Here is a 27,797-nt window from a genome sequence, read left to right as displayed (position 1 = left end):
TTGACTACGTGCTCCAGTATGAGAGGGTTGTCCGTATTGTGGCAGCCTGCTGTGTCTTCCACAACATTGCTCAGCAGAGGGGCGACATGCAGGGGAGGATGAGCGGCAGTCGACGAGGAGGATGCAGGGGTGGGCGAGCATGGACGGGCCATAGGGCCCAGGCAGTCACGGGAGGCCGCACAGCATGTCCGTCAGGGCCAACGTGCACGGGATGCTCTGATCGCCTCCAGCTTCACCAACTGGGGGGGACGGGGGACGGACTGGCCAGGGGCATGGACACGGCATCGCACCCCTACACTCCACCCCTCTTCCCGGCACCCACCCATCTGCAACCCGCTCCATAATACATACCTGTCGTACTACGGGAGTGAGGGCCCTGGGTTGGCAGGTCTGGTCCATGGGATGGAGGATGATGGGAACTTGCTCTGCCATTAGATCTGGTGCTCCATATCACTCGTCAATGTCTGATTGCTGCCCACGGTAGCACTTCCCACAGTCCACCTGGGTGATCGCTGTGTGCAAGCTGGCCATTCCATCACACAGTCCCATCAGATCCCTGGGGTGGCGGAGGTGGGGATGGTGCAGGGGAGGGTGGGAAGCCCAGCCTCCCATCCCCTCCCCCTCCACATCCCCTCTCGGCCAGTCTAGACCAGCCCACCACTCACACGCTTCTGACAGAGCACCGAGGCAGGTTGTAACAGTGTGAACTGGTGTTAGTGTGAACAAATATATACAGTCGTACCCTTGACCCTATCACTGTACTGTGCCCTGCACCCATGCCAACCTAACTGGTGTTTCTGGCCTATGGGCCCTAACGCTAGATCTAGGTGGGTCCCCAGATGGTACATCAGGAGTGGAAGCAGCCTAGTGGGGATATTTTTAAATATATTCAAGCACTACCAAGTTTGATGAGAAAGATGCGGAAGTCTTTTTTAAATCTATTATGAGAAAGTAGTTAAACAATTGAATTGGCCAAAAACCATGTGGGTATTGCTGGTTCAGACAAAGTTGGTAGGTAAAGCTAATGAGATATTAACATCACCTTTAGTGAAGGTATCTTGGGATTATGATGAAGTGAGAAAAAACATTTTAAGTGCATATGAACTAATTCCAAAGCCTATAGCCAAAGGCTTAGCAATCTAGGGAAAGAATCTATGGTCAGATGTATGTCGCATTTGAAAGAATTAAACAAAACAGTTTTGATAGGTGAATATTAGCAGTAAAAATTGCTCTTTCGTATGAAGCTCTTAGAGAAACGGCTACTTTTGAGGAGTTTGAAGGTTCACTTGCTGTAGTAGTGAGAACTCATGTGGAAGAGCAAAGCATTAGAACTGCTAGCCAGGCAGCAGAAATGGCAGATTATTTTGAATTAATTCGTAAATCAAGGTTAGGTTTCCGACATTAATTTCAATCGGCGAAATTTGGGAAAACAAAAATCCACAATGGTCAAGGCAAAGGTTGGAGATATTAAAGAAACTTTGCCTCAGGTTAAAAAGGAAACTTATGAAGGTGGAAGAGAGAACAGAAAACTTAAATATATTAATTGTAATAAGGTTGGACTCAAAGTCGCAGTGTTGGTAGCTTAAGAAAAGTAGTGGGAAGACATACTCTTTAAAATGGGATAAGCCAGTAAAGTTTATTTAAGTGAAAAAAAAACATGGTTGAAACTGAAGACGTGCAAAAGAGTGATCAGAGGTTGGTTGATTCGGGGCGCGATTCTCCAATAATGGAGAATAATGAATAATTTTCCAATCTATCGATGACTCCCGACCCGCGCCACGTAGACTGTGCACACACGATTCCCAGCTTGGGTCTGATGCCCATTCTCCGCTCCCGCGCCGATCGCGATTTCTGTGATGCTGTTAAGTTCAGGAGGCAGGGATGGATGATCCAGTTGGCACTTCTGGCTGAGGATTGTTTCAAATGCCTCAGCCTTATCTTATGCACCAATGTGCTGGGCTCCCCCAGCAATGAGGATGGGGACATTTGAGGACTCCCCTCCTCCAGTTAGTTGTTTAATAGTTCACCACTGTTCACGACTGGATGTGGCAGGAGTGCCGAGTTGATATCTGATCCGCTGGTTGTGGGATTGCTTATCACTGTTTATTGCATGCTGTTTTCACTGTTTGACGTGCAAAAAATCCTGTGTTGTAGCTGCACCAGATTGACACCTCATCTTCAGATGTCTGGTGCTGCTCCTGGTATGGTCTCCTGCAATCATTATTCAGCCAGGATTGATCCCCCTTTTGATGGTAATGATAGAATGAGGGATATGTCAGGCCATGAGGTGACAGATTGTAGTTGTATTTAATTCTGCTGCTGCAGATAGTCCATAGTGCTTTGTGGATGCCTGGTTTTGAGTCGCTAGACCTGTTCAAAATCGATCCCATTTAGCATGATGGTAATGGCACAAAACACGATGGTGAGTATACTCAATCTGAAAACAGGACTTCCTCTTCACAAGGATTGTGTGGTGGTCCTTCCTAACAAAACTGTCATGGACAAATACACCTGCAACAGGTAGATTGGTGAGGATGAGGCCATGTATGTTTTTAACTCTTGTTGGTCCCCTCACCATGGTAATGTGGCACTCTACAATCGGTGGCATTACCATTGCTGAATCCCCCATTATCAATATCCTTGGGGTAACCATGACCAGAAACTGAACTGTAATAGCGATAGAAACAGTGGTTACATGAGCATGCCAGAGGATAGGAATCCTGCGGTGAGTAACTGACCTCCTGACCCGTCAAAGCTTATGCAACATCTACCAAGTACAAGTCAGGAGTGTGACAGAATACTGACCACTTGCCTAGGAGACTGAAGCTCTAATAACACTCAAGAGGCTCAACACCATCCAGGACAATTTGATTGGCACCTCATCCACAAACATTCACTCCCGCCACCACTGATGCACGATGGCAGCAGTGCGTACAAGTTGCTTGTAACAGCAACTTACCAAGACTCTTTGGACAGTATCCACCAAACCCATAACCACTACCATCTAGAAGGACAAAGAAAGCAGACACATGGGAACAGGCCACCTGCACATTCCCCTCCAAGTCACTCACCATCTTATCTTGGGACTCCCTCTGTAACAGAACTAAGGTTGTACCTCCATCACATGGACTACAGCGTTCAAGAAAGCAGTCCACTACCATCTTCTCAAGGTCAATTAAGGATTGGCAATAAATGCTGACCTACACCCATGCCCCTTGAATGAATAAAAAAAAAATCCAATTTCCCAATAAAAATAGATAGAGCTAAAATAAGGTACTGAAACAAGTAAGATTTATGTTTGGATATTCTTTTGCTCCATTTCATTTTATTTTTGTCTCTTTGTAGCATATGCTTTTAAAATTTCTCTAATGATTTATTGTCCTGTTTCCACCACTGGCTCTGGTAGAGCATTCCTTGTCCTAGCAACTTTCTACTTTATATAACAAAAAATCTACTAGCTGCTTGCTTCATTCTTTAGTTGATGACCGTAATCTTACACCTGTCAGCGACTGACTTACTAATCAGTGAAAATTGCTTTTTTCCGATGCATACTTAATAATTTTGAGCAACTCTATCACTTCAAATATACTTTCAAATGTCACTTAAATGAAAATCCCACCAGTTTCCTAGTATGTTTTCAAATCTGAGGTCCCTCAGCCCTGGTATCATTTGAGTGAATCTCTTCTGTACTCTCTCCATGGCTTCCTAAAGAAAGGTTAGTCATAACAGTCAAACTGTGGCCTAATGCTTGATTTATATATATATATGGCATTATTTGCTTTGATACCTCATAACGCTATCGATCAGATCTTATTTACATTTTAAGGCTTTATTAACCTTTCCTCCAATCTACCTTGTAAATTGTGTCTATAGCTATATGGACCCTGGTAGTTACATTTTCCATGAATAAATGTTTACAAATATAAACCAGATGAGAACCACATCCATAAAAAAAAACTATTACAATCACACTCACTTGAAAGCTTTGCAAACAGAAGTTCACCATAAACAACACTTCACCCAATCATATCATACAGGTAAAGAAGGCAGCAAATTTCAGACAGCATTAACACCTGCTCCTATTTTACAACTTTTACATAGTCCTCTTCACAAGCATCATAAATAATGGGTTCAACAGTTTTCAAGCCAATTTCTACTTATAAGGCTGATGGATGTTTTCTGCTTTTGCATTAACACAATTAAAAATGTTACATGTAGCATTCAAGCATCTGTTTGCTGCTGTTGGCCTGGAAGCACTATAATCGGACCAAAGTTGGTCGCAACATTCAGAAATATATTTAATAACTGGACTGCAGTCTCTTGGAAACACACATTGAATGTACAGTATGAAGTCTTACCACAGCAGGTTAAAGTCCTACAGGTTTATTTGGAATCACTAGCTTTTGGAGCTGAGCTCCGCTCCGAAGAGGGTGAGCTACGCTCTGAAAGCTAGTGATTCCAAATAAACCTGTGGACTTTAACCTGGTGTTGTCAGACTTCTTACTGTGCCCACCCTAGTCCAACGCCGGCATCTCGGCAACATTGACACCTTAGGGATAAATGCAAGGACTTGTACAAAATATTCATTACTTTATTTGATCTCCCATGATACTGTTCTTTTAAGAAAAGAGAACACATGAGCATTATTAAAAAAAAAAATGAGCATTATTGAAGCGACAGAAGAAAAGGTTCAGAGTCAAGTATGTTTTAAAAAAGCAAAAATAAACAGGACTTGGTGGAGGTCAGGAGATAAAATGAAGCAAGCAGAGCTGGGTCCATTTAAAATGAAAAGATAATTCAAACAGACAGACAAATAGAAGGTACAGACCAATAAATATTAAAAGAAAACAGCACAACAAATCTAATATTTAAAAATGCAGTGGGAAACTGCATTTCAGAAACTGCGTTTCAGAAATTAAGGGTGCAATTCTTCCAAAGCGTTTCTAAGTCTGATAGCGAGCGGAAACTGCCGCGAGCTCCCCGGCACTCAGCCCAGTGAGACCATCACTGCAAGTTAATTGGTCCACTTAAAGTGGCCCCATGGGCTTCATGCTGCAAATGAAGGCTCGCCAGCCGATTCACCAGGACCACGCTCGGCAGCCCCCCACAAACAGGATCAAGCAATACTTCAACAGAACTTGCACAGCCAATCCCATTCAGCTCGCATCATGGTGCTGCGATGACCGGCCCCACGATTCAGGCATGCAGATCTGGGGAGCCTCTTGGAGGCGGTCAAGGCCAGGAGGGATGTCCTGTTCACCTGAGGGTCCCAGAGTGTGAGTCACAGGGCAGTCAATGCTTTCTGGGTTGAAGTGGCAGTGGCCATCAGCTCGGGAAGTGTGACCAGGAGGACCAACACCCAGTGCCGTAAAAACGTCAATGACCTATACATGGCTGCACAGGTGAGTTGGCGCACCACCCCCCCACGAGCCTGCACCTGACACCACCCAGCACCGTGCCTTGGGGCCACCCATGCTGCCTCCTCCCCAAACCCCCTTGAATCATACTCCCTCCCACCCCAAACCCTCTCTCCAACCCCCCCCCCCCCCGCAGAACGCACCCCCCCACCCCCCTCCCCGTGCTCAACCAGACGCATGGCTAATGATGTCCTCTCTGTGTATTAACAGGAAAAGCTGTCAAAAAATTGTTGTGAGAGGACTCAGACAGGCGGCGGGGTGCCACCTTCAGGGAATGGGCCCTGGAGGTAACGGGGGTGGCCAAGGACAGAGCTGTCACCAACATGGAATTCGGCGCACTCCTCAGAGGTGAGGGTCTATCGGGCTAAACCCAGATGGACTGTCACATGTGAGTTGTGAATGCCATACTGAATGACCCATCCCTCCCACTGACCACGTTTCCAGTCTCCCGCAGGTCCTCCAGTTAACAGTGTCAGCATATCTGGGATTGTCCCCCACCCTCCCCCCATGAGACCACCTTGCTGGAGAGCTCTGAGGATTGATACATCACAGCTGTAATCCCCACCCTTCACCAGCGTAGACACACACCTCAGTGGGCAAGGTTAGTGGACAGGCTTCAGGGCACATTCTGATGAGCACCACAGAGTTGCTGATGCACATCAGGTGGAGGCGGTATTGCCCAGGCGAGACAGCAGTTGGAGGTCTGCTGGATTTCAGGCCCCAGCTGCATCCCAGTTAGATGCTGAGCCTCTGGACCAGGCTATCCCGGAGATGATGGAGGCATTAGGGTGCGGCCGGGACATTCATTGGGAGATGTCAGCGACATTCCAGCAGGTCCATCGCTGATTGGCAGAGTCAGAAAGCTATGGGTGCAGGATGTGTCGACGGCAAAGTGTGGTACCGAGGCCAACACTGCTAGGGTGGAGACTGCAGTGGAGAGTCCGGTGCACAATGTCAGCAGCATTAGTGGAGGTGTCCAAGGCGTGGCGCAGTCAGCGACAGCCATGGTTGAGGGCCTCGGAAGACTGTCCGACTTGACGTGGAACGTGACCCAATACCAGGTGGTCCTTGATGAGGTTCTGCAGGACATGTCCCTGTCTCAGATGGGAATGGCCGAGTCGCTGCGGAGTTTGCCCCATTCGCAGGTGGGCATTTCCGAGGCACTACATAGCATGGCCCGGTCACTGAGGAGCATCGACACCATGGTGCAGATATTTTGGAACTGCCAGGGCCAGCACAGCCAGATGATGCAGGGGCAGCAGGGACTCAATCCCAGTTCCTCTGTCCTGGAGTGAAGCCCAGGGGCCCAATGGGCACTGAGCGGGATGAGGGGGCGCTAGGTACCAACCCGGACCCATCCCATGGAGTCCACTCCTCTCACGATGCCAGTTCTCGCAGTCAGCACACGGGGCAGGGTAACGCGGGTGTGCATGTGCCGCCATCAAGTGTGCTAGGGCCATCCAACCCCAGAGGAGGCCCACCAGGGGCATCGAAGGCTACCCCCTGTCCTCGACAGTGGCCCGCTAACAGTGCCGCACAGTCCCATCACAATGGATTAATATAACACACACCCTGGGTGGGCAGACAAGGCCACGTCCTATGTGAAGCGGGTGAGTTTGAGGGCCTCCTAGGCCTTCCTGGCGGACCCTCGCCACAGCCGCCTGTCCTGTAGCCTCCGACTGGTCCTCCGGTCCCTCCCCGGGATCGTCCTCCAGTCTTCTGCTCCGGCACCTCCTCATCATCCTCGTCCTCATCTTCAGAAGTGGCCACATGTCCCTCATCCCCCACCTCTAGCACGCCGCCCCGCTGCTCTGCCAGGTTGTGGAGGACACAGCAGACCACCACAAAGCGTGTGAGCCTTCGGGGGGTGTGCTGCAGGGCACCACCGGAGTGGTCAATGCATTGGAACCGCATTTTGAGCAGTTCAAGGCACCGCTCAATGTCAGCGCGGGTGGCCATATGGGCCTCGTTGTATTGGCTCTCCGTTTTGGTCACCGGCTTCTTTACTGGCATCATTAGCCGGGTCCTCAGCAGGTACCCCATATTCCCCAGGATGTAACTGTCGTGCACACTTCCTGGGAAGCTTGCAACACGTGCATGGTCCTAAGGTGGTGGTCGCACACGAGCTCGATATTCAGGGAGTGTAACCCCCTTCCTGTTAATGTAGGGCACTCCCAGATGGCCTAGTGCACGCAAGGCAACATGTGTGCAGTTTGTCATCCCCTGGACCTGGGGCATACTGGCAATTGGGGAGAATCCTGCTGCCTGGGTATCTTATTAGGCTAAGTCCATGCCAAAGTTTTCCATCCAGGCAAACAGGGCACCCACAACCTGTCAGATGCACCTGTTGGCTGTAGCCTGAGAGATGCCACACAGGTCCCTGCTCAAGCCCTGGAAGGATCCCGAGGCGTAAAGGTTCAGGGCTGCAGAGACCTTTACAGCCACAGAGAGTAAGTGCCCTCCTCCTCTACGTGGTGCCAAGTCCACGAGGATATGGCACAGGTGCCGCACCATCTCCTGTTGAGGCAGTGCCTCCTGCAGCACGCGCTGTCCATCATCTGCTCAAATGAACATTAACGCTTGTACACCTTGGGCCGTCGCAGGCCACTCCCTCTGGGTCTCACCCAGGCCAGATGGGCAGCTGGGTCCTCAGGGTGTGGGCGGTGTTCGGCACATGGGTAGCCCACTCGAAGCTCTGCAGACGCTGCTGCCATCTCTGGCTCCTGGCCATGCTGCCTACCAGTAGCAACACTAGGGCTAGTTCTGCGGGGTCCAAAATACTGTCCATACTGTTCAATATCTGTAAGGAATTGGGAGAGGGTGTTAGACTGGAAAACAGCGGTGCTCCTCCATTCCCCCATTGATCCCACCTCCCCTCCCCCCTTCCTGCAAAGTGCAGGAGAGCGATAGTTATAGGGGGACTTTATATTAAGGGGCACAGATAGGCGCTTCTGTGGATGTGAAAGAGACTCCGGAATGGTGTGTTGCTTTCCTGGTGCCAAGGTCAAGGATGTCTCGGAACAAACACAGGACATCCTGAAGGGGGGAGGGTGAACAGTCAACGACCGTAGTACACACAGGTACAAATGACATAGACAGGAAGAGTGATGAGGTTCTGCAGAAGGAGTTCAGGGAGTTAGGCAGTAAACTAAAAAGCAGGACCTCTAGGGTTGTAGTATCAGGATTACTCCCTGTGCCACGTGCCAGTAAGGCTAGAAATAGGAGGATAGTGCAGCTAAATATGTGGCTAAACTAGTGGTGTAGGAGGGAGGGTTTCAGATTTCTGGACCACTAGGATCTCTTCTGGGGAGGTTTGACCTGTATAAAAAGGACGGGTTGCATCTAAACTGGAGGGGCATCAATATCCTGGCTGGGAAGTCAGCTAGTCATTTGGGAGGATTTAAACTAGTGGTAACCAGAGTGTTAGGTTAGAAGGTGTAATAACTGAAGGGGAAATAGAGAACAAAAATAAGAGAACAACATCATCCTGCCTGCTCAAACGCTGCGGTTTGAAGTGTAATTGTTTCAACACCAGGAGTATAGCAGATAAGGCAGATGAACTGAGAGCACTTATTAGTACTTGAAACTATGATGTTGTGGCTATCACAGAAATGTGGTTATAGGAAGGGCAGGATTGGCAGCTGAATATTGGAGGCTATAGATGCTCCAGGGGAGATAGAGGAGGATGTAAAAGGGGTGGGGATATAGCATTACTGGTTGTGGTGAATTCATACTGTATTGTAATTCACACTATTGCATTGCATTGTATTATGTCCTTGTGGGCTCTGTATGTGAGCCGTTGCACGGCTCTGCCCATAGGGAGAGATGAGGAGCTTATACAGGGCTCCACCCATGGCTCCGCCCATGGCCCCTCCCACTACCGGAGATATAAAGTACTGCAGCCGTGAGCCTGCCCTCAGTTCTTCTGGTCGCAGGCAGGCTCAGTTGTAAGACTATTAAAACCACAGTTTACTTCCAACCGTGTCTCTAGTGAATTGATGGTCACATTAATTTAATAGTCTTAGAAAACTTGAAGAAAACTACTATGGAATCAGCCCTCAAATCTGATCGACTAGAACTCGACCCGCAGGCTGCAGAGGCGAAGGAAATCTTCCTACACTGGCTTCGATGTTTCAAGGCCTACATGGCTGAATCAAGCACATCTGAGACTACAGAGGAGCAGAAACTCAGCCAACTGCACGCACAGGTGAGCCATCGTATCTCTACACAAATCAATTGTACCACCTCATATACGGAGGCACTGGCTATGCTCGACCGATTGTACGTGCGGCCGATTAACGAGGTCTACGCGTGGCACATTTTCACGACCCGCTGCCAGCGCCCCGCAGAGTCACTGGAAGACTTCCTGCACGACTTAAAAGCCCTTGCTCGGGACTGCAATTTTCAGGCTGTAACGGCCTCCCAACACATGGAACTCGCTGTCCGTGATATATACGTTGCAGGGCTCAGGTCAAATTATGTGCGCCAGCGACTACTTGAAAAAGGGGCCCAGAACTTGGAGGACACTGTAGAGTTAGCAACGACTATGGAGGTCGCGTTCCGCAGTCTGAACTCATTCCCTGCGGACCCAGCGACCCCATTGTGGGCCTCCGACCAGCGACTGCCCCAGGCCTGCACTGCGCGGCCACCCACCCACTATGGAGCGCCAGCGTGCCATTTGTGTGGCCAGCCCCAACACCCAATGCAGCACTGTCCGGCCCGCAACGCGACCTGCAGCGGCTGCAGTCGCAAAGGACACGATGCCCGAATCTGCCTGGCAAAATCGAAAGTTTCTAATTCCCCCGCAGTCCAGAGCACTCGCCTCCCAAACTCACAGGACCGCAGACCCCGTAATGCTGTAGCATGTCTGCCGACTCCGCCTCCGCCTGACACATGCGACTCATGGAGGCCGCCATCTTGGCAATCCTCCCCCACGCGGTCGACCATGTGCGAGTCATGGGGGCTGCCATCTTGGATGCCATCTTCCTCGCCACCCGCCACGTGCGATCCACAGGGAAGGCCATCTTGGAAGCCATCTTCTTCATCACCCGCCACGTGCGATCAACATGCGATTGGCCATCGACCGAATCTCACCTCGGCGACTATGACCTCAGTGGACAGTCACCACGGGGCCACTCCAGCACTGCTGATCGAGCCGCCGACTACCCTCAACTCAACGTGGTCACGCTGGACCAGTCGCGTCCGAAACACCTCCAGAGCTCGATGATGTCCGTTAAAATCAACGGGTGCAGGACACCGTGCCTCTTCGACTCCGGGAGCACCGAGAGCGTCGTACATCCGGACCTGGTAAGACGCTGTTCGCTCCCAACTTCCCTGCACGGCAAACTATCTCCCTCGCCTCAGGCTTGCACTCAGTCCACATACAAGGGCGCACCATCGCGACCCTAACGATTCAGGGCGCCAGCTACTCTAATTTCCAGCTGTATGTACTCCCTGACCTCTGCGCCCCACTCTTACTCGGGCTCGAATTTCAATGTAACCTTAAGAGCCTCACACTCAGCTTCGGCGGACCCCTACCTCCACTCACTATCTGCAGTCTAGCGACTCTGAAAATCGACCCCCCTCCACTCTTCGCTAATCTCACTGCTAACTGCAAACCCGTAGCCACTCGCAGCAGGCGGTATAGCCTGCAGGACAGGGTATTTATAAGAGCCGAAGTCCAGCGGCTCCTACGTGAGGGAGTCATAGAGGCCAGTAATAGACCCTGGAGAGCTCAGGTGGGGTGGTTATAAGGACCGGGGAAAAGTTCCGGATGGTGGTTGATTACAGCCAAACCATTAACCGGGTCATGCACCTCGATGCATACCCCCTCCCCAGAATTGCAGACATCGTCAATCAGATCGCCCAGTACCACATATTCTCCACAGTGGATCTGAAGTCTGCTTACCACCAGCTCCCAATCCGCCCGGAGGACCGCCACTACACGGCGTTCGAGGCAGACAGCCGCTTCTTCCACTTCCTCCAGATCCCCTTTGGCGTCACGAATGGGGTTTCGGTGTTCCAACGAACAATGGACCGAATGGTGTACCAGTACGGGCTGTGGGCCACGTTTCCGTACTTGGACAATGTCACCATCTGCGGCCATGATCAGCAGGACCACGATGCCAACCTCCACCGATTTTTCCAAACCGCCCAGAAACTTAATCTCACTTCTAATACGGAGAAATGCATTTTCCGCACTATCAGACTAGCCATCCTCGGCTATGTCGTAGAAAACAGAGTCCTGGGCCCCGACCTGGACCGTATGCGCCCCCTCTTACAACTCCCTCTCCCTCATTGTCCCAGGGCCCTCAAGAGGTGCCTGGGATTCTTCTCGTATTACGCCCAATGGGTCCCCCAGTATGCGGACAAAGCCCGCCCACTATTTCAGACCACACTCTTCCCTCTGTCAGCTGAGGCCCGCCAGGCCATCAACTGCATCAAGGAGGACATCGCCAAAGCTGCCATGTGGGCGTTGTATGAATCCGTCCCCTTTCAGGTGGAGAGCGACGCCTCAGAGGTCGCTCTCGCCGCCACTCTGAATCAGGCAGGGAGACCAGTCACCTTCTTCTCCCGAACCCTCTCCGCTTCGGAACGTCGACACTCCTCAGTCGAAAAGGAAGCTCAAGCCATTGTGGATGCCGTAGGCACTGGAGGCACTACCTCGCAGGTAGGAGGTTTACCCTCATCACCGACCAAAGATCGGTTGCCTTCATATTCGACAACTCGCAAAGGGGCAAAATTAAAAATGATAAAATCTTGCGGTGGAGGATCGAACTCTCCACCTATAATTATGATATCATATATCGACCGGGGAAGCTCAACGAGCCCCCAGATGCCCTATCCCGCGGCACGTGCGCCAGCAGGCAAGACGACCGCCTGAAGGCTATCCACAATGACCTCTGCCACCCGGGGGTCACCCGGCTCGCCCACTATGTCAAAGCACAAAATCTACCTTTCTCCACCGAGGAGGTAAAAGCCATCACCAGGGATTGCCCGATCTGCGCGGAGTGCAAACCGCACTTCTATAGACCAGACAAGGCCCACCTGGTAAAGGCATCCCGGCCCTTTGAAAGCCTGAGCATCGATTTCAAAGGGCCACTCCCCTCGACCAATCAAAACGTGTACTTTCTTAACGTCATCGACGAATTCTCCCGCTTCTCCTTTGCCATCCCGTGCCCCGATATGACCTCCCACACAGTCATCAGAGCCCTGCACAGTGTCTTCACCCTGTTTCGTTTCCCCAGCTATGTACACAGCGACAGGGGTTCGTCCTTCATGAGCGACAAGCTGCGTCAGTACCTGCTCGACAAGGGCATCGCCTCGAGCAGGACACCAGCTACAACCCTAGGTGGAACGGGCAGGTGGAGAGGGAGAATGCGACGGTCTGGAAGACCGCCCTACTGACCCTCCGGTCCAGGAATCTCCCGACCTCCCATTGGCAGGAGGTCCTCCCCGACGTGCTCCATGCAATTAGGTCCCTCTTATGCACCGCCACCAACCAGACCCCTCACGAACGACTATTTGCTTTCTCTAGGGGCACTACCATGGGGCTTCGCTCCCATCCTGGTTGAGGACACCGGGCCCGGATCTCCTCCGGAAGCACGTCCGGACACACAAAACAGACCCACTAGTAGAGAGAGTGCTATTGCTTCACTCGAACCCACACTACGCCTTTATTGAATACCCCGACGGCCGTCAGGACACCGTTTCCCTCCGGGACCTGGCGCCTGCAGGATCCACCACCACCACCACCACCACCGCCGAGGTACCCATCACACTACACCACACCCAACCCCCCATGCCCCGCGCCTATAGGTTTCCTGCGCCCTCCCATCGCCCGTTGCACCGGTCAGGAATGAAGCTTGGGCTGAAACACCCCCGGAGTCCACCCTCATACCCACACCGATCGTCACCACCCAGCCACCCGAAGAGGCTGCAACCCCGGTGCTCCGCCCTGAGGACTGGAGAATAGCTAATGTGGTACCGCTATTTAAGAAAGGTAGCAGGGATAATCCAGGAAACTATAGGCCAGTGAGCCTCATTCGGTAGATGGTAAATTATTGGGGAGAATTCTCAGGGACAGGATTTATACCCATTTGGAAACAAATGGACTCATCAGCGATAGGCAGCATGGTTTTGTGAAGGGGAGGTCGTGCCTCACTAACTTGATCGAGTTTTTTGAGGAAGTGACAAAGGTGATTGATGAGGGGAAGGTGGTGGATGTTGTTTACATGGACTTCAGTAAAGTCTTTGACAAGGTGCCTCATGGCAGACTGGTACAAAATATGAAGTCACACGGGGTCAGAGTTGAGGTGGTAAGAAGGATACAGAACTGGCTCGGTCACAGAAGGCAAAGGGTAGCAGTAGAAGGGTGCTTTCTGAATGGAAAGTTGTGACTAGTGCAAAAAAGACAGAAAAAGACATTGTTAGACGCATGCAGTTGGATGCATGTAGCATAGGGGGTGGGAAGCTGGTGGCCTTCATGGCCAGGGCATCTGGCCATGGCAGCCGGTATGGGTGCAGGCATGTGGTGCAGGGTGTAGGTTCGGTCACACTCTGGGTGGGGGGAGGGAGGGGTGGGGTTCTGGGTGTGTGGGTCGGGGGTTAGTGCCGGGGCACCGTGCTGCCTGCTCACCCTGGCCACCCTGAGGAGGTTGTGCAGTTTCTTACAGCACTGCTGGCCAGTCCTGGTGGTGTTTCCCCCTGTGCCAAGGCCCGGTGCACAGCAGCGGGTGGCAGCCTCCTTCCCACCCTGGGGTACAGGGTGGCCTGCCTCTCCTAGCATTGTCTCCAGTTCCACATTGGTGAAACGGGGTGCTGCTCTTCTTGCTGCCATCTTGTTGGCTGGGATGAGTGTGTGTGTTTGTTGCACGTGGCACCGGTGCTAGCCCATTAATGGTCGATGAATTGCAGACGACATTAAGCTGGGTGGCAGTGTGTGCTGTGAGGAGGATACAAAGAGGCTGCAGGGTGACTTGGACAGGCTGACTGAGTGGGCAAATACTTGGCTAATGCAATATTATGTGGGTAAATGTGAGGTTATCCACTTTGCTGGCAAAAGCAGGAAGGCAGATTATTATCTGAATGATGGCAGTTTAGTAAAAGGGGAAGTGCAACAAGTCCTGGGTGTCACAGTGGGACAGGTGCTGAAGGTCGGCATGCAGGTACAGCAGGCGGTGAGGAAAGCTAATGGCAGGCTGGCCTTCATAGCGAGAGCATTTGAGTATAGGAGGAGGGATGTCTTGCTGCAGTTATACAGGGCCTTGGTGAGGCCACACCTTGAGTATTATGTGCAGTTTTGGTCTTCTAGTTTGAGGAAGAACATTCTTGCTGTTGAGGGTGTCCAGCATAGGTTCACCAGATGTAGTTGTACTTGAAAGTGGATTCCAAACTTTGATGTTCGTTCAATATGCTTTATTGAACACGTTAAGCAGTGCACATAGTTCGCTGTGGGTTTGCCACTCTGCTAACCTAAGCATGCTTACTATAACTAACTAGACCAGACTAGCTCTGAGCCACGTGGAGAAGATGCTAACTGATATATACACCCTGACTGTCACTACAGTTGTCACCAGTGGAAAGAGGCAGAGTGCTGATGCCTCGTGTGTTTTATAGTGGGAAACTACCTTCTAGTGTTCTGCCTGGTGATTGGTTGTGTTCTGTCCTGTGTGTTGATTGGCTGTACTGGTGTCTGTCACTGCCTGTCTGTATCTCATTATGTGCATATCATGACAGTAGTAATGCCATTGAATGTCAAGGGGCAATGTTCAGGTCATCTCTTGTAGGAGATGGTCACTGCCTGGCACTTGTGTGGCATGAATGCTACTTTCCACTTGTTAACCCAAGCCTGGATATTTTCCAGGTCTTGCTGCATTTGGACATGGACTGCTTCAGTAGCTAAGGTGTCGCAAATGGTGCTAACATTGTGCAGTCATTTGCAAACATCCCCACTCTGACTTTATGATTGAAGGTTATTGATAAAGCAGCTGAAGATGGTTGGGCCTCGGACACTACCCTGAGGACTTCCTTTCAGAAATTACCATTTTGGGATACCAATATGTGCAATTTCAGGCATGATGTCGTAAATGTAGCGTGCTTGGGAGGAGTAGGTGACTTTGGACCAATGATTCCATAAGCTCTCAGCCCTTGGGCTTCCTCAGGCCATGAAAAATGTTTTAAATGAACAAGATGCCATTATGTTTTGTACAAAGACAATAGAGTACATTTAAAACATTTTTCTTGGTCAGCAGATGGTGAAGTTGCACTTGGTGAAAGGTTGATCTCCAGGGCTTTGCAATGCTTAGTAATTGCACTTCAAAAAGGACATTAAATATTTGGCTATTGTTGTGTGGTTTGACGGAACACAGTGGTGGGGCAAATCACTGGACCCTAGGCTTGTGTTCCTATTGGCCCTGAATCGGTTTCAGCAAACTCTTCTTTGTGATGATATGCCTAGGGGCTATAGCATAGTTGGATGGTGTGTGACCTCCAACCAGCAGGTCATATGACCTGTGACTTGGATATAAAGGGAGACACATCCGGCCATCTTCAGAAGAAAATTGAGAGGGTACTTAGACGTACATGTAATTGGTCAATGCGAGATGTGAATTCCAGAGGAGTAGCAAGACTCCACAATAACGTGCTCTGTATCAGATTGCCATCTTACCACATGAGACACAATAAAAGGATCCTGATTTGGAATTATCAAAGTGTTTGGTGAGTTACTTTGTAAAGTACAAGGGACCAAACACAACATCCTCAACTTGAACCAGGCTTTCTGACTGCCCTTTGCTGACCTTTTGGTAGATCTAGGAGAGGCTTTGACTGAAAAATACTGCTACATCCCACTTCTGTCTTCTTTATCCGCTTTCCTGGTGCCAAGCCCAGCAGATGTTCCCTTTATTATTTGAATGGATGCAAGGAAAGAGAACACAATGAGGGACATATGTCCTCCAATTTATTTCCAGTATTTGCATCATTTGAATATTGGATGCAAAGGACAAAACTTGCATTGGATAGAACTTTTAAAATAAAAAAACACCCCAACATGCTTCACAGAGGCATAATCAGACTAAAATCCACACTTAGCCAAAGGAACAGATATTAGAAAGGATAGCTAAAGGTTTGTCTAAAGAGATGGGTTTTAGAAGATGTCTTAAAAGGACACGAGGAAAGAAAAGTAGAAGTTTAGAGAAACAATTACAGAGCTTAAGGCCAAGACAGCGGAAAACACAGCAGCCAATGATCAGGCAAAGAATTTATTGAAGAATTTTGGATGATCTGAACTTCATGGAAGGGGAAAGATAGAACATAGAACAGTACAGCACAGAACAGGCCCTTCGGCCCTCGATGTTGTGCCAAGCAATGATCACCCTACTCAAACCCACGTATCCACCCTATACCCGTAACCCAACAACTCACCCCCTTAACCTTACTATTAGGACACTACGGGCAATTTAGCATGGCCAATCCACCTAACCCGCACATCTTTGGACTGTGGGAGGAAACCGGAGCACCCGGAGGAAACCCACGCGCACACGGGGAGGATGTGCAGACTCCACACAGACAGTAACCCAGCCGGGAATCGAACCTGGGACCCTGGAGCTGTGAAGCATTTATGCTAACCACCATGCTACCATGCTGCCCATAGGAAGCTGGCAAGCATTGCCTATGTTAAAGGCAGAGTTGAGAGTTTTGATAATGGATGGGATGAGGCAGGGGTGGAAATTGGCTATATTAGAGATATAATTCAGCAGTCTTTGTGCTGGAGACGATTATGGGATTGGCAGCTCAGTTAAATAGGAGGCTGAGGTTCTAGAATTAACTGAAAGATTAATCAGTAGCCAGGATGGAGTTAGCGCTGGAATGTAGAGTTTGAAGCTGGAATTGAAAACAATGGCTGGTGGGCTCGGATATCCAGTATTCAAAAGTAAATGGAAGGTGCCTGAATTTTTTTATGGCAACCCAGGACCGTTGCAAATTTTAAGAGAATGGACAGGATTTTCCCATAATTTGTCAGTGGGTTAGGCTTTGACTGAAAACCTATTATGTATTTTTTTCTTTTTCTTTTCATGTACTTAATGATCTGTTGAGCTGCTCACAGAAACATACTTTTCACCGTACCTCGGTACACGTGACAATAAACCAATCCAATCCAATCCAAACTGACTTGTATCCCTCCAGATACACTGCTGAGTTTACAGACCAGGCTTTCAGACGGCAGGATTCTTCAGCCGCTCCCACCCGCCAACCAGAAATTCCCACCCAAAGGCAACAGACCTTTACATGGTCCCTGTTCCGTCCGTGGTGATCTTGGTGCGGGCATGGCTGATGAATCCATCCCAAACTCTCGACAAAAAAACAGGATTGTGGTTTACGCCGTCACTCTGGCAGGGTGGAACCTTCTGGAGCTGGCATAGCCGGCTCCACAGGGAAGGGGGGGCGTCATCCCTCACACCAATCTCAATCAGCACTGATCTTAAAACGTCTCCCAGTATCCACACACCACAAAGGTATCAGGTACGTGCCCCCCTCCCACCACACAATTATTGGAGGCTCCCCCCACACCCACCGCACAATTATCTGGGGCTCTTTCTTCCCACCCTCCCACAACCACCATGGTAGTATCGTGGGCACCCCCCCCCTCACTGGCAGGTCCTCACCTCACAGCCACACATAATGTGAACTCCCCCCACCCGAGCCCAGGTGGCTAGAGAGCCCACCTCAGAGAGCCCACCCTAGCACTGGCCTCTGGCAAAGTATCGGGAGCAGTACCCTGCATGTTGCTCTACCCCCCCAGAGGCTGTACTTATCATGGGGCTCCCGGCAGGATCACCTCGACTGTTTCCTGTCCTCTCAGAGCTATTGTAAAGCTCACTGACGTGACATGCATGAAGGGTGATCACGTGGTGGGGAGGCCCTTTAATCATATTTAAATTCATTGAGATGTATTTAAATGAGGTTCCCACCATTACATGACCAGTGAGGAGCAGGGAAAATCTGGAAATGAGATCTCACTGGTGAGAATCTCGTTTCCCGACTCTTCTGAGATTTTGTGTCCGCATCGCCGTTCTTGCTTGTGACAAACGTGGGTGCAAAATCGCCCCAGTGACTTCAATAGACTAAAGAGGATGCAGCAACATTAAAAAAAACTTTTATAAGCAGCACACGATCACGACCTGCCAAACACATGTGCAGTTACGTGGGTGGCCAAGATTAGTGCGCAGAGTTACGGGTATAGGGCAGTGGAGTGTCGGTGCAGACTCAATGGGCTGACTCACCTCCTTCTACACTGTGGATTCTATAATCCTATGATTATGGGTTGTTCATCAGAAGGATATCTACTAGAGTGCTCAGCCTTTGCAGAGGTTTGGTTTAGCTCAGTTGGCTGGACTGTTGATGCAGTGAGGCCAACAGCGCAGGTTCAATTCCTGTACCGGCTGAAGCTATTTGTGAAGGCCCTGCCTTCTCAACCTTGCTCCTTGCCTGAGGTGTGCTGATCCTCAGATTAAATCACCATCAGTCAGTTCAAAGGTGAAAGCAGCATATGGGACTCTGGTGACTTTCTTATTCCAGTGTCTGCTATCCCACCAAGGTAGATTCTTGGATAACATTGCTTTCGACAAAGTGAGCTTAACTGCACACTTAAATATGCAAATTGGTATACCCCTCAATGACTCGCAAGATCCCGTTAGATCGCGGCCTGTGTTTCTTGTGGGGATCAAACATTATGCACCAGATTATCCTGTTTTGACATGGGCATAGTACGTCAGGCCAGCTTTAAAAGTGCCGGGCAGGACACAAATCTGGAATTACTGCCCTATTCCTGGGGCCAGCAATTTTTAATAGAGTGGGATAAGTGAGGTCAGGGGTCTGGATGCTGTCATCCCAATGTTGCCGGCATTTCTGAACCCACGCAATTTTGATGGAAGAAGGCAGGCATTGATAGATGACATGATTCATACCAGCAATGTGGTATTGTAAACCATGGTTTGGAGGTGGGAACATTTTGAGAGGGAAATACAAAAGGAGAAGCTTATTTCACATCATTATGAATTGCTGTAGCATAAACTATATCTCTTTTTACTACAGTGATTGACCACGGTGCTTTGTTTTGAAGAGGCTAGTGATCATTAAATAATGTGGTTGTCATGTTGTTACTTGTGGAAATTGGCAAGCAGTCATGGCAAAGAATAGCACTGTGAAAGTGGAAACGTTTCCAGATGCATTACACACATTATTAACTGGAGAAAGTATCTATCCTGCATAGAACTCTGCTGAAATCCAGATCTGATTGTGCGGAATATTCCCAATGCTTTATTTTATTCTGTAAAGTTCAGATTAGCCATCTATTTGGATATTTCAAAGCTTTGACAGATGGCTGAGCTTATGGTTGAGTTCCAAGACTCTAATAGATTCTGCTCAGCAGTAGTTTTTAAAAATAAAGTTAGAGCACCCATTGTTTTTCCAATTAAAGGACAATTTAGCATGGCCAATTCACCTACCCTTCATATCTTTTTTAGGTTGTGGGGGTGAGACCCATGCAGGGTGACAGGGAGAATGTGCAAACTCTACACGGACAGTGACCTGGTGCCGGGATTGAACCTGTGTCTTCAGCACCATGAAGCAGCAGTGCTAACCACTGTGCCGCCCCTCGCAGGTGTTCTTTATATAGTTGTTTAGTGGAATGTAATTGTAAATGCTTGGCTGCCTTCCAACCCATAAATTGATTATGCTCAGCAGTGTTTGTTGACACAGATGTCAAGGAGGTATGTGCGCTTCTTTATTATGACAGATTTCTGAGCTTTTAAGAGGACAATGGTTTTTAAGTGGCCATTTAAGTAAATATTCAATTATTTTGACAGATTTATGAACTTTTCCAAAGATTTCCAAAACCTATTATAAGGTGTAAGGGTTTTTCCTGTTTAATCCCTTATTTCCCCTTTCTTTTATTTTGCTGTTATCATTTTTGATCCAAGGGTGATTCATGGGCATGGATCTTTAAGTCAAGCAGCAGAGAGAATGGGGAATTCAGAACACTCTACAAGTTTCTGATAATTTGAACAAGAGCTTCAGCCACCAACAGCCGGTGGAATTTGAATTTAATTAATAAGATCTGGAATTGAAAACTAGTCTCGATAATGGTGACCATGAAACTATCATCGATTGTTGTAAAAACCCATCTGGTTCCCTCATGTCCTTTTGGGAAGGAAGTCTGCTATGCTTACCTGGTTTGGCCTACATGTGACTGCAGACTCACAGCAATGTGGTAGACTCTTAAATGCCCTCTCTAATGGCCTAGCAAGCAACTCAGTTCAAAGGCAATTAGGGACGGACAACAAATGCTGGCGTTGCCAGTGAAGCCCATATCCCATAGAAGAAGTTTTAAAAGTTGTCTCGTTGTCTGAAGATTGTGATTGTTGGCAAACAAGGACAGTTGCAGGTCACTACTATAGTAGTGGCTACACCACATTTGTCTTTCAGATTTGGTGATTATTGTCCAATCCAGTATTAAAGTCCTGAAGGAGGACACCCTGTCAATAAGAAACAAAAACAATGCGGTTTTGACAGAACTCAGCTGAGTTCAGTAGTCTTTATCATTGCTACTTACAGTTGGTGCAGATATGCTTGACTGCAGATGCACAACGGTACATTCTTACCATCATGTTTCTGTTGTCAATGTTCCTTTTGAAACTTACAAGTTTATCTCAGTGACCTGAATGATCGAAAAAACCAACCCCTTATTCATGTCTCTCATTTTCAGCCCTACGAATCCAATAGAATATGCACCACCCATTGATTTCCCTCAGCTGGCTTTCTTCTTTCTAAAAGGCCAGCAATGTTGATATTGTAAGGGATCAGCTCGCATGCTGTTTTGTCTCGGAGGTCACTGTCGACCCTCTGTCAGTGAAAATGTTATGTGTTGGGATTCGGTTTCTGAGTTTTCCAAGTGTTAGTATGCTTTCAGTAGAAGTAAGCTAGAGTACTATTATACAATGCTGCTTCATAAGTACTGACACTCCAGCTAATACAAATTCCTGTTGTTGACCAAAGACACAAGTTTCTCCATAAGTAACATTGAGTAGCACTGAGACCAGATGTCCCAGCACCATCACCACTCTACCACTAGGTCTAGATGCAAAATGAGAACTAAAAGGTGCAAATCAAGCAACTATGAGCAATGAGAGTAGTCCACAGGACTAAAAAAAGTTTTTATTGAGTTTGTTGTGGTGTACAAAACAAGGAGAAGTGTGGAAAAACAGTAGGAGATAGAGGATAAAGAAAAGTATTTACACGCACGCCGGTCGGTTTCAATTATTTACAGACATATATTGTCGTGCTTTTTCTTGCATTATTTGCAGTGGTGGTGGACATTTCTTGTTTTTCGTTCCCCATTGGTTTTTTGGTTCTGGCTGTTTCCCCTGCTCCCACCCTCCCTATCCTCCTCTCCCCCGCTTGGCCCTTTATCTTGCCTTCTTCCCTCATCTGCACATGTACCCTGCTCCTGTTACGTTATGTTGGTGTGATAGTGCTTCTCATGCTTCATTTGTTGGGCATGGTTGGGTTCCAAGTCTGCGCAACCCCCACACCCCTTTCCCCACCCCCCTTCCTTGCTGTGTTGTGACTACCCTCTCCTGTTCTTTGACTTCTTAGTTGTTGGCTCCAAACAGGTCTTGGAACAACCGAGTGAATGACTCCCATGTTTTGTGGACATCCTCACCTGACCCTCGGATGGCGAATTTAATTTTTTCCATTTGGAGAAATTCCGATATGTCGGACAGCCAATCTGCAACTTTGGGTGGTACTGCTAACAGCCAGCCGAGCAGGATTCTCTCGCGGGCAATTAGGGAGGCAAAACCAAGGGCATCCGCCCTCCACCTCATGAAGAGATCTGGCTGTTCTGATACCCTTAAGTCTGCCACTCTTGGGCAAGAACGTGGAGTTGACTCTGTGCAGGTGACTTTCCTGATTGGGCTTTTCTGTCCCCCGCTCTTGCGGGATCAACCATACTTACCTGGTGGATGCGCCCCTGCACTCCGGGATTTCCCTTTGATCGGGGGACGTCCAATATGGCCGCGGGCACTGTTCGCCCCATGATGTCAGGTCCCTGCGCTCTGGGGTTTCCCTTTGTCCAGGAGACACCCAGCATGGTCGCCAGCTGTGAGTACGTCATGCGAGTGAGCCTCTGCACTCCGGGGTTTCCCTTCGTTCAGGGAAACTCCAAATTGGTTTCTTGTAGCACCATTTTGTTCCAAGTCGCCATGTGTGGCCTGTTGTAGCCAGCCTAATGCCCTCATTCCCTCTTTGCCTGTCTTTCACTTGTAGTCCTTTGTACCCCCCTGTCCTTTCCCTCCCACCCTGTAGCTGCACCGCCCTTCTCTCTCCCCCCTGTTTCTTCCCCTGGTTGTCCCCTCATTCCTGATGTCTACCCCCCTTGCCAGGCGCTTTCCCCCCTGCGGGGATGCACCGTGGCCTCTCTCTCCTGCACGCTTCCCAGTGCTAGCTATCTCTCTAGGGTTGTGGCCCCTCTCCCGGGGATTGTTGTGCGTCCTCCCGTCGTCTAATCCCCAAGCTTCTTGTCTGCCATTCCACCACCATCTCCTATGCTTTGCTACACTCGTTTCTACTTTCCTCTCTTTCCCCTCTCGTCCCCAGAATGAGGCAGTATAGTCCTGTGCAAAGTGTTCGACATGGTGATGATTCACAGTTGGCAGTACAGAATGTAAAAGTAGACATTAAGCATTAAGAGTATCATCCAGTAGGCTTTTCAGCGCTGTCCCTGTTGTCACTTCTCTAGTCCGGTCACTGAAATGAATGTGTCCGTGTCTGCAGGGGCCGTGAAGAGGTGCTCCCTGCCTTGGAACGTGACCCAGAGCTTGGCTGTGTACCTTCTGCCATTTTTGTATAGCACGGCATTCGCCCTATTAAATTCGGCCCAGGGCTTGGCCAGGTTGGCTCCAATGTCCTGATGAACCAGAATCCGGTGACCTTCTCGGTAACAGTTTTTGGTTTGTTTGGCCCATCGCAGGACTCGTTCCTGGTCCTGGTACCGGTGCACCTTGCCGATTTTCGCCTTTGTCTGTTCCCAGGCTTTGGGCCAAGCGACCGTTGTGCTCTGACAATTTCTGGTGCGTTGGGGAAGCTATCCCTTCCCACCAGGTTGCCCAGCATTTGGGCCACATAGTCTGGGGGTTCCCTCCGGCAGGTCCACGATCCGTAGGTTTTGACGTCTCGATTGGTTCTCCTTGTCCTCGATTTCCCCTTTCAAATTCCCCTGCTTCGCGACCAGCCTTGCTACCTCCTTCTCCAAGGCGATGATCCAGTCACCCTGGTCTGTTGCAGCTTTTTCCAGTTCCTTAATCGTTTCCACCTGGGCTTCCTGTCGCCTTTCCGCCTTATCCAGGGCTACCTGCATGGTCGCCAGAGCTTTGGCAACCACACCCTTCACTACAGCTTGAATGTCCGACTTTGTCTCTTCCCGATGCTCTCTCAATTCTCTTGAAAGAAACAACCTCCACGCATGCCCTGGTGAGGGGGGGGGGCTTCTCATACGGCGGGCCAGTTCCTCTCGCTCTGGTGAAGCCCGGGTTTCGCCGCCTCGTTTGTCGGCTGGCTTGGTCGCTTGCTTGTCGAGGCTTTTTCCACGTCTGGTTTCCACCCATCCTCTGGAGGGCTGCTGTTTGGTATTTTTCTCTCCTTGTCTTGTTGCTTTAGTGGCGTGGGGATGATTTTTGGTGTTTGTGGGTGCTTTTCGGGCAAAAAGAGCCTATTTTTCAGGTTTGTGGGAGGAAAGCTACCTGATGTGCAACCTCTCAGCACGTCCCCAGCACCGGAAGTCCCACGGAAGAAGATGTTAGTGCTATCTATAACTGTGACATTCTTAGTTGAATGCTAAAGTGTATTCCATATTCTGGTAGACATCCCCACCCACCTCAGGTTCCATTCTATTGTGCAACACCTTATCAATGCTACTGCTGTCCTCACTGTTCAGCTTTCTGTCCATCACCAGATCTGACAACTGAATTGGCATGTGATGCTCACTCAAGCTGTTCCCATTTTGCCATATTACAAATGAATACTCAGATGCCATTGCAACACTTCATATATTTTTTATGCTGTTCCTTGTTTTGTGACACTAGTATGTCAGAAGACATTTTAAAATTGCAGAACAAGATGAGGTTATTTGCCTCATCAAACTATGTGCTTCGACAGACATTGTACACCCCTTTCACAGTATTTGGCTATCCTAACCCCGTCATACCTATTTATTCTCCTGATGGAAAGTTGAGTGAATATCTATCAAGTGATTAAAGGGAAGATACCTGTTTATACCTAAATCTTAACCACTTCATATTAGGTCAATCAACACATCTGGGGTCCATTAGTGAAATAATTCATTTTATACTTATCGTGCATTCAATCACCTTAATATACGCCTACAATCATAACCATTGATCACATTTCCCACCAAATACTTATTCAGCTTCTTTTTGAAGGAGCTCATTAACAGTGGGCGGGATCGGGCAGCACAATGGTGCAGTGGTTAGCACTGCTGCCTCATGGCACCGAGGACCCTGGTTCGATCCAGGCCACAGGTCACTGTCCGTGTGGAGTTTGCACATTTTCCCCTTGTCTGCTTGGGTCTCACCCCCATAACGCAAAAAGATGTGCAGTGTAGGTGAACTGACCACGCTAAATTGCTCCTTAATTGGAAAAAAAGAATTGGGCACTGTAAATTTATTAAAAAAAAAACAGTGGGCAGGATTTTCTAACTGTTCCTGCCAGCAGGATTTTCCGGTCCCGCCAACAGTAACCCCCCACCAACCAATGATGGTCCGCCTCTGCAAAAAACGCCGTGATAGGTGTGGAAAATCTCTCCCAGAATATATATTGGCTTGGTTAGGAGTCTATTCCATATAATACATTGTAGTGCAAGGATAAAATATCATTTCTAGTATCAATTTGTTTGTCAGTTTTGCACACCAGACCCTGGATACTAGCAGGGATTCCTAGGCATGTGAACACAGACATCAGCACGGTGAAAAAGCTAATTACTGCGGATGCGGGATTCTGAAAAATAAAAATAAAATATTGGTCAGGTCTGAATCTCATCCAGACTCGAAATGTTAGCTCCCTCTTCTCTCCACAGATGCTGTCAGACCAGCAGGGTGATCCCAGGTACGAGCATTCAGAATGGTCCCTGGGTACACGCATCCAGCTGCCTGCATAGTGGTCCCAGGCAGGCGCATCCAGGGACCTGTTAGACGTCTTGAGCTGTTTTGACAGAAATAATATGTGGGGTGTGCACTATCAATCAGCTATTAATTAAAAAGTTATCTTGTTATGTGGACGTTGAAAAAAACTCTCAATTAACATGCTAATCCATATGGATTGGCTATTATTTCCATGCAGATTTACATGCTCGTCCAGTTCCCAACATGTGGATGGCGAGCAATTCTATATGTGCATGCAAAACACATAGTGGGCTGGATTCTCCCCTGCTGGGATTATCCGTTGCACCGGCAGCCTGGGGATTTTCCGACGTCGTGGGGCTACCCACAATGGGAAACCCCATTGGCCGGCTGGCGAGACGAAGAATCCCAAGGGATTCCTGGTGCAGACGGGGAACCCGCCCAGCATTTATATTGAATTAAGTTCATCTGCAGTTTGAAATGAATGAAATTCACTCAAAGTGAGTCTCATGTGCCCTGTGCTGCAGCTGTTAGCAGCACCCTTGAAGACCCTAATTATTTGTGTGATACATAATTGGCTAGTAGACTTACACGCTGCATTAAATAATGGCCCACACCGCAGCCTCTGTAACGTTTCCTGGTGGACAGGAGCATCAGTTGCACCACTCGATCCCCTGACTTCCTGTGTGATAAAAGAGCAAATATTAGTTTGAGACTCATTACTATGGAAATTATTTGTACTTTACCACTTATCTGCAGTAGCACATGCAGCATTAATGTTGACCTACAAGTCATATTACATCTAATTGACATTTATGGTGTTACAATAAGCAGCTGCATTTTATTGCCATGATCAAGAACTTACTGTTGTTTACATTTCCTAATGACGCGGAATAATGCAAAGTTTACCTTTCAGCTCCCCTGGTCCAGAAAACTTCATATGTTATCTAACATTGCCTGACTAACTCAGCTGGACTTCTTGTCCATGGTACAGCCTCGTTTACAACTTACATCAAGTGTTCTTTGTGCCAATGATCTAACTCCTCTGGCAATTAGACATTATCCTAGCTACAATTTAATACTATTACAGTGAAAGTTCTTCTACAGTAACTGCACTACCATCCCAATTACTACCTCCTAATAATTGTCCCAATCCCAACTTGCGTGTACTTGCACTGTCTGCTATGGAATTTCCCTGTTGTAGCTGCAGTTTCATTTTACAGCTCCAATTTCACTTAAAGGAAAACTACAGCCATAAACATTAATCTTTGCCTTTCTGAATGACTTCAGAGTGAATAGCCTAACGGTATAGGTAGCAACTTTATCAAGTTACAGTTATCAAAATGTTACCTTATCAAAAATAGAAACTCAATAGAGTTCGAGTAACAAACAATAATTTGGTAAGTAAGATAGTAAGACATCTCTACAATGCCTAATAAACAGGTAATTTATAGTTACAATAGAGTACACTCGAGGGCCAGGTTTGTCTGACCCCGTCATGGTGGCCTGATGATATTGGCAGCGGTGTTAAATTACCTACTCCTGTTCCTATATTCCTAAAAGCGAAATACTACACATACACCTATAGGTCCACCTTTTGAACGTTCGTCGCATTATCATCCCCCTTTGTCTTGAACTGTCATCTTTTTTCAACATTTAATCCCTTAAACCTTCCACCCTGTCACAGAGCTTCCCTAATTCTTCCACTCTACACCATCCCACTCTCCTGTATCAATACTTGATTAAAACCTGTTGTATCTCTTATCTTTTTCCAACTGTTACGAAAGGCCACTGACTTGAAACATTAACTCAGTATTTTTTAACTTTATTCTTTCACATGATGTAGGTGTTGCTTGCTCGGCCTCCATTGCCCTTGAGAAGGTGGTTTCCAGAAGATATCTGATAAGGTGCCACATCAAAGGTTATTGTGGAAAATAAACGCTCCTGGTTTATGGGGTAACATAAATAGAAGATTGGTTAGCTAACAGGAAACAGACAGCAATCATAAATGGGTCATTTCCTGGATGGCAGGATGTAACAAGTGGTGCGCCAAAGGGATCAGTGCAGGAGCATTAACTTTTTACAATTTATATAAATGACTTGGATCAAAGATTTGGGGCGAGATTTACCAGCCCTGATGCGCCCGAAAGGCAACGCAGCATGGCGCAACACAACTGGTAGATGC

The 27,797-nt window shown here is 48.4% G+C and overlaps 1 protein-coding gene across 5 annotated transcripts in view; it reads right to left on the bottom strand.

The window, feature by feature from the left end:
- Positions 1-15,944: 15,944 nt before the first annotated feature.
- Positions 15,945-27,797, bottom strand: part of LOC119971435 — a 190,069-nt gene continuing 178,216 nt past the window's right edge. For 2 of the 5 annotated variants that reach the window (XM_038806951.1, XM_038806953.1), the window contains 2 exons: positions 26,204-26,294; positions 25,182-25,490 (listed from right to left, as the gene is read on the bottom strand). In XM_038806951.1, coding sequence (XP_038662879.1) covers positions 25,320-25,490; positions 26,204-26,294 — 262 coding nt within the window. In that variant the 3' untranslated portion in view covers positions 25,182-25,319. Of the gene's footprint in view, positions 16,318-25,178; positions 25,491-26,203; positions 26,295-27,797 lie in introns of those variants that run through there. The other 3 variants (XM_038806952.1, XM_038806950.1, XM_038806949.1) reach the window with 3 other exon arrangements.

This window comes from Scyliorhinus canicula, chromosome 9, assembly GCF_902713615.1.
Source record: "Scyliorhinus canicula chromosome 9, sScyCan1.1, whole genome shotgun sequence".
Taxonomy (NCBI): domain Eukaryota; kingdom Metazoa; phylum Chordata; class Chondrichthyes; order Carcharhiniformes; family Scyliorhinidae; genus Scyliorhinus; species Scyliorhinus canicula.
The sequence above is the reverse complement of the archived record's forward strand: the minus strand, read 5'-3'. Positions and strand labels throughout refer to the sequence as shown.